Source organism: Lucilia cuprina, chromosome 2 (genome assembly GCF_022045245.1).
Source record: "Lucilia cuprina isolate Lc7/37 chromosome 2, ASM2204524v1, whole genome shotgun sequence".
Lineage (NCBI taxonomy): Eukaryota > Metazoa > Arthropoda > Insecta > Diptera > Calliphoridae > Lucilia > Lucilia cuprina.
The window spans coordinates 48,561,527-48,573,990 of NC_060950.1; the positions used below are offsets into that span (position 1 = coordinate 48,561,527).

Consider the following 12,464-nt stretch of genomic DNA (forward strand, 5'->3'; position numbering starts at 1 on the left):
CCTTCATCGCAGAGTTTTCCTACAAGCGGAAATTTCTGCGATTAGAAGGACATTTAATTGGCTTAGGTACTACTGGATATTCAATAGGTTAAGGGTATAAAAATACATTTCATTTCGCGGGCTGCGAAAACTTAAAAAAAAAAACTAGAAATATTTATAGTATGTATATTATTTTTATAAACTCAATGAGAATTAAAAGAGAATACTTTAAATCATTAAAGTTTTAACCAAACAATTACATTTCTATTTTTATTATTTGCTTAAGCTTGGTATTCTGTTCAAAATTTCACGTGAAGTTTTTAAAAACCTCATACAAATGAAATGAAAATTTTATGGAAAAATGTTTCTAAATTAGTACTCTGTTTGTATTGTTAAACCTTCACGAAGGGTAGTTATCTTGTCGCGATGTGAAGGCTTAAGTGCGATGAATCTCATGGGCCATGCTGACGGAGACAGCTTTGCTTGAGCTAGCTGCCTCCTAGGGGTCACCCTTGTCAGACGGGTCATGAGACGAGCACGAAACTAAGAACTTCCCCTCCCACCTAACAGATGTCTGTTTCCCACATTGGGCGGTCTGTTAGTAACGATATGTTGATTTGCGCCTCCTGTCACTGAGACAGGGCAATCAACAGATAGTCCGTTTTGAATCATTTGATTCACGCACTTAAGTGTGCAAGTTCTGAAATCCATCAAGCGTCTGTTCCAGATTGGGCGGCTTGATGGTCTGTTTGCTCCCAGTGGGACGGCAGTTTATAGTCCTGGCAGTAGGCCAAAAATGCAACAAACAAAAATGTGGAATCGTCGACCCTGATGTCGGATTCCTCTGCCGTACCTCCCCCTACATTGGAAAAGTCGTCGAACTCGTTGTCAGGCTCTTCCAATGTATCCCTAGAGTCTTCCCCCAGGCATAAAACACCTTCCAGAAGGGCTTTTGTTCATCGGCGGACCGAGCGCATCGTTGAGCGTCATGGCGCCAAACCCAGCGATGCTTTAACGAGAGACGAGAAATCGTCCCTCGATTGGGCGAAAAGCCTCCTGGCTAGGCTAAAGGGCTCCAATCCTCCAGCTGAGGCAGAAGTGGTTAGACCTGCTGCCGAGGCGCCTAAACGGCAACGATCTGAGGAGGAGACCCTTACTTCTATGCCGAACGACCAGCCGAATAAACGTCAAAAAAGGCGCAAACCATTGTCATCAATAGGCCTTTCAGTGAAGTGGCTAGAAACCCACTAATAAGGGCTATTGTTGACCATAGAAACAATGACGGAGCCATCTCCCAGGAAAAGTGGGGGACTATCCGTCAGAAGATGCTAGGCGTGTACTGGAAGATCCTCAAGGATAATCCAGGACCCGCTCCCGAAAATTATGATGCTGGTTGGTACCAGGGTCACATTAAGCTGCTAGCTTGCTCAAATGAGCGCTCTGCGCTTCTGCTCAAGCTAGCTATTCAGTCCCTTGGGGAAGTGTGGCCAGGTGCAAGGTTGGACGTGATCCCGGTAAGCGAAATTCCTCGCAGACCGAGATCAATTGCCACCATCCCAACTGAGCCACATGACCCGGCGGAAATTCTGGCGTTCCTACAAAGCGGAAATCCTCATCTACCTACCCATGACTGGAAGGTGGTGAAGGTTTCCGCCCCGATGGGAAATGTTAGAAAGGCAACTGTGGTCCTTAATAAGGAAACATTGGCGCCATTGCGTGAATGCGGAGGTAAAGTTTACTATGGCTTTGATAGTATATCCCTTCGCATTTATCGCAGTGACGCCAAACGCAGCGCCGCCGCCTCTGGTTCTAAACTGGAGGCTCCGCCCAAAGAGGATAATGGAAAGGCCGACGATCCCGCTGGTTCTGAGAACCAAGAAGACTCCCAGTCTACCACAGGTATGATGGGTGAGCTTCTTGGCAATCTGAAGTTAGCGGAGGATGGAGACAGTTCGCAGGATTCCGATCCTGAGGACGTCGACGTCACTGTCGTGTACGATCCTGATCTTGGAGATGGTGAAGGTAACCCAGATTAACCTTCACCACTCCAAAGCAGCATCAGCTGCTTTGCTCCTCCGGTTGGCTGAGAGAGGGGAGGAGCTCATCTTGGTCCAAGAACCGTGGACCCACCACGGCAAAATCCTTGGACTATCTCTCAGAGGTTACAAACTTCTGTTTTCAAATCCTGCAGGTAATATTAAAAATATTAGAGCCTGTATTCTGCCCAAAAACCATTTAGATATCTTCATCTTATCTGATTACAGTGATGAGGATACGGTAGCGGCGGCACTTGAGACCGGAAACTCCACCATCTGGCTCCTTAGCTGCTATATGGCGCATGACCATGGTGAACAACCGCCAAAAGACCTTGTCAGAGACTTAATGCGCGAAGCAAATAGGCGTCACGTTCATGTGATAATTGGCGCTGATGCTAATGCTCATCACAGTGTCTGGGGCAGTTCAGACACCAACAGTAGAGGTGAGTGTTTACTTTTTATTAGAATTTAATATGACAGTCGTTAATAGAGGTTCAGAACCTACTTTTGTTGTGACAAACAGAAAGGAAGTTCTGGATATTACAGCTATTAGTACAAACTATATAGAATTGATCAAAGAGTGGAATGTCTCCAATGACTGCTCCTTCTCTGATCACCGCTACCTGGACTTTGACATAGTGGTCCAGGTCAAAATTTCAAAACCCTTTCTAAATAGAAGGAAAACAAATTGGGAGAGGCATAAAGCTTCTCTGAGTACTATTCTTCCCTCTGCTCCGACGGTACAGAGCATAGGGGATATTGATTTGGCTGCAAATTGGATTGCTAGTTCTCTGAGCGTTGCCACGAAGAGATCTTGCAAACTATCCAGTGGCCTGGGAAGGGACAAACCACCGTGGTGGAGTCCTAACATAGCGAGCATAAGAAGGACATGCCGCCGGTCTTTTAACGAGGCTAAGAGATCAGGTAACTGGTCCCTTTATAAGGCAAACGTTAATAAGTTTAAAAATTTGGTTCGGCGAAACGGAGGGCTTTCTGTAGCAATATTGAAAGCTCTTCCGAAACCAGTCGTCTCCGTAAAATCTTGTCCAAGTCCCCTTCTGTTCCTAGCTATATACAGAAAATGGATGGGAGCTGGACTTCAGGTAGTCAGGAGACTTTAGAGCTTCTCCTTAATACTCACTTTCCTGGTTGTATTCCAATAAGTGATTTGACTAATTTCTCTCCAACTTCAATGCGGACTGTAACCCACGTGCCTATTGAAATGACATTATCCGTTGGGCAATTAAAAGCTTTGATCCCTACAAAGCGCCCGGCCCTGATGGTATTATTCCTGCAGATCTTCAACACAATATATATCTTGTACACAGCCTGTCTCTCTTGGTCATACATTCCTACTCAATGGACCAAGTGTAATGTGATTTTTATTCCCAAGGGGGGTAAAACTTCACACACTAAGGCAAAAGATTACAGACCAATATGTCTGGCATCATTTATGCTGAAAACATTGGAAAGAATAATCGATATCCACATTAGGACCTCGATAGATAAATCCTTTCTCTCTGCCTCTCAACATGCATATACGAAGGGCAAATCTGTTGAGACGGCTCTTCATACTCTCGTTGGTCATATTGAAAAATCCATGGGGTATGGAAACTATTCACTGGTCGCCTTTCTTGATATAAAAGGCGCTTTTAATAACGTCAATCCTGTATCTATCTACCAATCTCTATCTCGAGCTGGGTTTGGTAGGTCCGTAAATTGGCTATGTCAACTGCGGCCAGACTGAGTGTAACTGGCTAGTGGAATCAATGCTCCATAGGCCATGCTAGGATCATGGATCTTATATCGGATAATCAGTATATTGTTGATTATTGTATTCCAGTACCGTCTCTAGTGAGAAGGTTCCAATATCTTATCTCTTCGGAGTCTGAGGAATCTCTCCTTCCGCCAATTAATTGTTTCCGACGGATCCAAGACATTTTCATTGAGGAATTTGGAACGAAAATCTCTTTCCGACTTAATGATGAATGCAGTATCCTTCAGGCTGAAATATCGGCGATAAGAAGGGCTGTAAATTGGCTAAGGTACTATCGGATATCTAATAGGGATATCAGAATTTATACTGATAGTCAAGCTGCTATTAAATCCCTAACTGGTGTGTTCTCCACATCCAAAATTGTCCATGAATGCCGGGCGTCTCTCAATGAGATGGCGAGACATTCGAACATCACCCTAATTTGGATAAAGGGACATGGGAATTCGTATGGCAACGGTATTGCTGACACATTGGCAAGAGCTGGCACTATGCTCAGCAGCATGGACATAGATCAGTTCTGCGGTATACCACTACTTGCAATTAAGAGGCAAATCAGTGAAAAATGCCTCTGCATCGCTCGCGACAAATGGTCGCGTGAACATACGTGCGCAACATGTAGAGTGCTGTGGCCACAAATGGATCCTCAAAGATCTAAATATCTTCTTGGTCTCCAAAGACCGCAGTTAAGTAGGCTGATATCGATTATCACTGGCCACTGTAAATTTGGGAACCATGCCAGACGCATTGGTCTCAATCTCTCCCTCTCTTCTCTTTTCTTCTTCTTACAGGTATTTTTACAAAGGGATCAACATGGATCAAGTAAAGCCGACATTGGCTACCTGTGCAAACCTAACCTAACCTGTATTGTTAAAAAATATGTAAAATATTTCTAACAACATTTCAGCAACATTTTTTCAATTGTATGAAATAATATAGACTCTAGATAGGTCACGTGAAATTTTAATAAAAAGTTTATTTTAAAGACTTTTTTTCTTTTTAATTTTTTTAATTTAAATTTGCCAAACAAAACATAAACATTTGGTTTTGTTTACTTAAATAAGCGATAAAAAACGACAAATTTTATTAAATCCCTAGGTAGATAAACATTATAAACATTTCGAGCGCGTCCCCGGGTGGCGGATAGGGGGTGGTGATGGACCTGTCCTCCCCCAGTCTTAGTTGACTCAAGCTGAGGGAGAGAGATTGTCCACCACCTGAGAATATTATATTTCCCGCGGAACAAAAAAATGGAAAAAACATGGAAAATAAGAAGATGAATGATACGGTGCAGGTCCTAAATAACCTAGTACGTGTCGTCGTCATCCTGCAATCATGAGCAAAATACTACTAGGGAGGTGGGTACCTTGGCCTCCGTGGCGGACAATGCGTCAAGTGTACAGCATGCCATTGACAAAAACATAGGGGTGAAAGAGATGGATGTTCTCGGAGAAAGCTCTAAGCTACCTCAGCCTTTAAATATAGGTGAGGGTTCCGACTCTGAATCCTCAGATGATAATAACAACACCATTATAGCAAATCCCAGAAAGGATGAAGTAGAGCAAATGTTGAAACAGTTGAGTGATAGCATAGCTAGACTACCTATTACTAAGAAAAGACTATCTGGAGCACAGAGGAGGAAGTTGAAAAAGATGCTTCAGGAAATCATAGTTAGTCAATCCAATGACACTTCAAATGAAAAATCGGACTTTATCTCAAAATCTGAGGCAAAGAGGATCAGGTCTCCCGAAGAGTTGATAACTGAAAATAAACCTAAGAAGAAAAAGGACTCCCGTCATCTAATACACAGTCGAAGCCAAGCCATACTTCACTCAAAGGAACCTCAAGTCAGAATCCTGAGAGTAAGGGTGACAACGCCAAGAAAGATATTCCGAAAACCACCATGTCGGGGAAATCAACCTTGAAGGTACGGGTACCTCAAAAGAAGCCCCGAAAAGCGAGGAAATAGAGACTAGAAAGTGGAAAAGGAAAATAGCAGCCATCATACGCCAAAGTTGCCGAAGAAGACTCCATATATTCATATTTAAAATTGAGAAGATGCCGATTGGAAGGGCTGTTACAACAAGCTTCGATGATGTGGTCTAAATACCTTAGACCACATCATTAGTAGCTAATACAGATAACGTTAAGGAGTCAAATTCTAAAAGCGAGGAAGGTACCACTGACTCGACAAAAGAAGGTGCTGCTGCCCTTCCAAAATTGGCGAAGCGCCGATTGAAAGGGCTGTCAAAACCGGCCCCGATAAGAACACTAAAACACCTAAGACGATACCCAAAGCATCATTAGCAAGTACTGGTAATTTGGAGGAGTAAAATACTAAAAGTGAGGAGGAAATCACTCACTCGCCAAAAGGCAGTAATGCTGTCCAAAATAAGGAAAGTGTCGATGAAAATGACTACTCTTCATATGCCTGATGAGGACCCTGCCATCAATGGTACCCACTGCATCAATATCCACTTCAGGTTACACGGAGGAGTCAAATCCAACGAGCGGGGAGGTGATCACTAACTCGCTAGCAGAAAATTTAAATGGATAACAATGACTGCGGTTATCCAAATGAACCTCCATCGGAGTGAGACGGCTACCAACGCTCTGATGGCTAAAATTAACACATGCAAGATACATATAGCTTTAATCCAGAAACCTTGTACAATTCGCAACAAAGTTTCAGGATTAAATCACGTAAATTTCCATCTTTTCTACGCTGATACAGGGTCTCGACCAAGAACATGTATCTTATGTCACAAGAACTTATGTTTTCTCCTCTTAACAAGATTATCCACATCGAATGCATCGGTGCTAAAGGAAGGTCGTGGCGACATATACCTTGCATCTGTTTACCTGCCTTTCGATTCTCCGACACTACCACCAACGTCGGAGCTGATGAAACTGGTCGAAGAGGCAAAAAGGAAAAATAAGAAAGTTGTAATAGGTTGTGATGCCGATTCCCACCTTGTAGCTTGGGGTAGTACAAACACCAATCGCAGAGGACAGACGAGCTTATAAACGAAATTCAGGATTGGAGAGTTTCGGACTAGCACTCCTTTTCTGACCATCGGTACATAGGATTCAAAATACTACGGCCTCCACCAAAGCCGATAAATCTTCTCAAAATTAACAAGTCTGAAGTTAGTATAATAGTACGTATTCTGAGAGGACACACAGGATTACGAGCACATTTATGCAAAATTGGATGTGCGGATTCAAACGTATGTAGAGCATGCGAAGAGGGCAGTGAAACTCTGGAGCACTTTTGCCACTGTCAGGAATTCGTCGAAGTTAGATCCAAGTATCTTGGAAGTGATGTTATTCCGGAAATGACATTCCTGACTAATGATGAGTTTCTAAACACTGTAAAATAATACATTCAGTTCCCTCTTTTTTCGCATGATAAGGAGCGCACAAGAGGCCCGATTGCGGCCTAGGTGTATTTCTTCGGTTTTGATGTAATATACATCCTCCTATCAACCTAACCATGACTTCAAACAGAGTACCAGCCTTTAAGCTTGGTATTCTGTTCAAAATTTCACGAAATTTCATTTTATTTCCTTTTCTTTTACCGTGCCCTTATGGGCCATATATAAGAGTTATAAAAATAATATAACAATTAAACTATATTATTATTATAATTTAAAAAGAAAATGTACACATCCCACTAACAAAGAACATTAAGACAATTCGGAGGATAAGAAGTCGGAGAAAACCAATTAAGCTTTTGGCAAGTTAAATAAGAATATTTTAAGATTGTTAGGTAGTCTATTCCTGATTCGAGAAACTCTGACCACAAATGAATGTTCATATGAAGATCTCAAAATTCTGTCTATAACAATCTGAGGCGAACGAATAGAGTGGGAAAATACAAAATTAGTCCTTAATGATCCTTAATCTTGTAAAATGTTAAAAGTAGCCTCAGTCAGAATGAACTTCCAAACCGTAGTTAACAACTGAAAGAGTAACGAATTAGCAACCATAAATCTAATATTTAGAGGAAGATAAAAGCCCAAGCTATACAACCTTTTAATTTTGTTTTAAATTTAAAATTTTTAATTTTAATTTTTAAAAACAAAAAAATTTTAATGAAAAGTTTATGGAAAAATGTTGCTGAATTAATGAAACGTTTCTAACAGTATTTCAGCAACAATTTTCCAATTGCATGAAATAATATAGACTCTAGAGTTGAATTAAAATTTTAAATAAAAGTTTAGTTACAAGTCTTTATTTATTGGAGACCATGTGCCGTCTAATATCTATTATATATTAAGCGATATTTCATAATTTAGATGCAATTTTCATTCATAAAAGTTTTAAAAAAATTACAAAAATAATTTTTCAATTTAAATTGTAAAAGTTGATAAACATTTTTCACGACTTGAAAACCGAGTACCAACCTTTAAATTCCATTTGGCACACTATTTTTGATCGAAAGTATTAATTATATAACCACAGTTTTAATTATATAACCACAACTGTATGATAATGTACTGGTGACCAAAAAATCAATTTTGTTTGGATGTACCGCGGCACGTTTAAAGCCGTTGTTCGTTGAACTCCGAGTCGTTCCGGTGCGAAAAATCGATTGTCGTAGGAACGGATAATTTTTGTCAAACTAACTGGTGTTAAATTAAAATAAAAGGACCAAATATTATCTTGTAAAAAATTAAATATTATCTATAATTATATAATATATAATTTATATATTATATAATTATATAAAAATTATTACTCAACAAAAACAATCGATTGAAAACCCTATAAAAAATATGTTTCGACGTAACGAATAAGAAAAACATATTTAATATTTATCTTCATAAACATTAGCGTGACATTGTGCGTTTTTAACGGTGACATTTTTAAAGAAATCAGTTTTGGACACTTAAAAATAAATAAAACACATCCAAATAAAATGGATATTTAAATATATAGTGTAATTTTAATTAAAGCATCTTACTTGTGACAACTGCTGAATTCCAATTACATCATTAACACAATCAAGGTTGGAAATAATATTTAAACGCACTTCTGGGCATTCATCTTTTAACTGAATGAGGAATAAAGGCAATAAATGTTCAACAGTATTGTAGGCCCCAAGCATTGGGCTCAATCCCATTATAACTGAAGCCAATGCAGACTTTACATGTGGGTTTGGATCGGAGACTAAATCGCGAACATAAGGTAAAATTGAAGTCATTATAATGTGTACTTGATTTGCCTTGTCTAAATTGGCACAAAAATCTTTAACTTTAGTAGCCACCGCTGCACGAACCTCAGCCTCGGCATCTTTTAGCAAATACTACAATAAAAATAAATGTAAGTTTAGGATATTAATAATAATCTATATTCTTACTTGAAAGGCGGGAACCAAATCAACACGTGTTATCTCAGGGCCCACTGCTTTCTGCAAGTCAACAAATTTTTCAGCAACCATATAGCGAACACGCCACGACGAATCACTAGCACATTGACGTAATGTAGGCAAAACTAACTATAAATATATTTAATAACATTTTAATATATTAATATTGTACAAACAATCGTAAATTTACTTACATGCTCCACATCTTCTTGAGGCAATAACTGCGCAATGCTAACACATGCTTCTACTGCTAAAAGTCGTACGGAATCCTAAAATTATTGTCATTAGTATTAACTTTAAATAATTGCGGGTTTCACGCTTGGTAGTAAAGTACCATTTTAGGTTTAGTTCAAAGGTAGATGTGTTAAATTTTCACTTCAAGAACAAGAGTGCTGTTTAAGCGAGTTTTGTTGAGAGCTGCATTTTGGTAATTGCTCCTTTTAATGAATAATACTATTTTTAACAACGTTAGAATCTAATGCCAATTTTATACATCTTTGCTGGAAGATTCTAACGAGTAAACCGTTAACGGTACTTAAATATTGTTTGCCACCAAATTAAGCCTGTTTTTTACACGGTCTTAAGATATTGATGTTGTCTACGACAAGCACTACGTGCACATTATCTTTTACATAAAAAACCTGCAAACCTTCTACGAGGTAATATTTGGTTTTAAATAAAAGAGATCTACGTCTCATAAAATTTGAAACTTTATTTTGTTTTATTTTCATAAAAACTTGGACAAATTGGATTGATGCCAAACAAGTGCTATATTCGGCTATGCCAAATCTAATTTACCCACCACCAAACCGTACGCCGTAAAAGGAATGCTCTCCGATAAACAGCAGGGTAATATTACTCGTCAAATTTGCTGATAGGACCTTATTGAGGGGTAGGGTGAATTATTGACAGTTTTTATAAAATTTTGTAAGAAACTTACTTATGTCAAATTTCATTTTTACACTCTTGTACTTGTAATCCAATAATGAGCGTTAAAGTATTAATGTGGAGACGGCATTATATGGGGCAAGGGTTAATTATGGACCGATCCACACAAAATTTGCTAGAGAGATTTTTGCTCGTAAGAGACTTATGTCAAATTTCATTGCCTTATTCGTATTTTAGGAAAGTATTGAGCGTTAAAGTCGCTTTTTGAAGGGAACCTTATATAGGGGTTGGATCAGTTATGAAGCGATCCACATTAAATTTTATAGACTGATTATGGCTCGCATGGTACTTATTTGTGTTGAATTTCATCGCTATACTCGTATTTTTAAGCCAGTAATGATGTAATTTTTTGAAGGGGACTTTATATGAGGGGTAGGGTCAATTATGGACCGACCCACAGGGACTTATGTTAAATTTAATTGCTATACTCGTATTTTGAAGGAGACCTGATATGGTGGTAGGGTCAATTATGGACCGATCCTCATAAAATTTGGTAGGGAGATTTTGGATCATATTAAACTTTTTTATGTCGATTTTATCGCTATACTCGTATTGTTAAAACAGATATGCCCGTATCCGAAAACGTGGACCGATATTGTCCATTTTGAATACCAAACAAACCTTATATATAGAGCTAATTCCCTTCAGACTCTATCGTGTTTTCAACAGACAGACAGACGACGGACATAGCTAGATCGTTTTAGAATTTAATAAGGACTTAGAATATATATACTTTATGGGTCTATGACCACTATTTCGATGTGTTACAAACGGAATGAAGAAATCAATATAAATATAAATCGATATTTCTATAGTTGTAAAATTCGGCAGTGTATAATACGTGTCGTCTAAAATCGAATGGTGTTTTAAGTTCTATTTATGGTTTACACCTTTTTGGTAACGTATTGAAATTATATTTTTTGCAACGTTAGAATTTTATTAAGCTCCGCTTCCTTTACAACTTTTTTGGAAGATTCCAACGAATAAACCGTTTACGATATCTAAATATTGTTTGCAATTTGCTTTTTGATCGTCAAATAAAATTTAACACAAAAAGTTCAAAGAAATAAATTCATATTGATTATTTGGTAGGTTATTTAAAAATTAAAATATAAAAAAAAACATTTTGTTTTCCTTATTTAAAACTTTCTGTTTTATTTCATGGGTTATATTGTATGATCTCTATGCTAGTATTAATTCCTAAACACTTATCTACAGAATAGGAAGAGCGTTCAAATTGATTTCTCTCTCAAGTGATATTAATTCGAGCGAAATAAATTGTTTACTTTCTTGTGAATTTATCTTTTTTTCTCGTGACTTTTAAAAATAAATCTCACCAGTGATATTTAAATTTAAAAAGCGGAAAATAAATTTCTCTCATGAAACGAGTACAAAAGAGTATTTCATGAGTTTTATAATATTGTAAATCTTAAGAAAATGAAAATTAACTTTTTTATGTGTGAATGTGTAAACATACATGTGCATTTATGTATATGCGTGTGTAAACTTTAAAGAGTTATGTTTGCCTGTAGATGTTCATAAATTTTTAAAATGTGGTAAATTTCCAGAAATTTCATTATGGTTTTATGGCTTTTTACGATCTTTGTTCACGTGTGCAAATAGAAATATCAATTGTTATTGTAATTGAAGTAAGAAATAGAACATACGATGTGTCAATTAGGTTTTTGTATTAAACAATTTGTTGATGCAATTTATTTTGTTTTTTTTTCATAACAATTTACAGGTCAATAATATTTTGAATTTTTTTAATTTTTGTATTTTGTAAAAATAATAATATTGTATAAATTTTTAATATTAGTATTTTTTCTAATGTAACATCATAATTGCATCATATATGCAAGTTTTTGTTTTGCAAATAAACATTTTTATTTTTAAAACATTTGTTTGTCGCCACAAACCCTTTTTCTCCGCACACACATCCACTTTTCACATACATATGTACGTACATACTTCTTACTAAATTTATTTTTTACCACCGCCATTAAACCGGGTTTCGTGCACACATTTTCTGTATGTTAGTTTTATTCAAATTCTATTTATTTTGATATCTCTTGTGAGAGAAATTAAAAAATATCGCTCATGAAGTGAACATAAAAAATGAAGAGTTTAAAAAAATAGATCTCGCGAGATTAAAAATAAAAAATAATAAAAAAATAATAAAAAAAAATAAAACGAGAGAAATAAATAAAATTGTATTCACGAGTGCAAAAAATGCCTACTCTGCTTATCTACCTAATAAACAAGATGAATTTTAAAATGTTTAATTTTGTTTTAACTTTTGGCGTTAAATTCTTTGTTAAAAACATAAGTTTTTTTTTTTTTTTTTTTTCCG

General features: G+C 37.3%; 1 protein-coding gene across 4 annotated transcripts in view; it reads right to left on the reverse strand.

Moving 5' to 3' along the window:
- Window positions 1–9,515, reverse strand: part of LOC111686206 (serine/threonine-protein phosphatase PP2A 65 kDa regulatory subunit) — a 79,599-nt gene extending 70,084 nt beyond the window's left edge. For all 4 annotated transcript variants that reach the window (XM_046945253.1, XM_046945254.1, XM_046945251.1 and 1 more), the window contains exons 1-4: window positions 9,498–9,515; window positions 9,358–9,432; window positions 9,155–9,292; window positions 8,759–9,100 (exon numbers count right to left, since the gene is read on the reverse strand). In XM_046945253.1, coding sequence (XP_046801209.1) covers window positions 8,759–9,100; window positions 9,155–9,292; window positions 9,358–9,432; window positions 9,498–9,500 — 558 coding nt within the window. In that variant the 5' untranslated portion in view covers window positions 9,501–9,515. The remainder of the gene's footprint in view (window positions 1–8,758; window positions 9,101–9,154; window positions 9,293–9,357; window positions 9,433–9,497) is intronic.
- Between the last annotated feature and the right edge of the window lie 2,949 nt (window positions 9,516–12,464).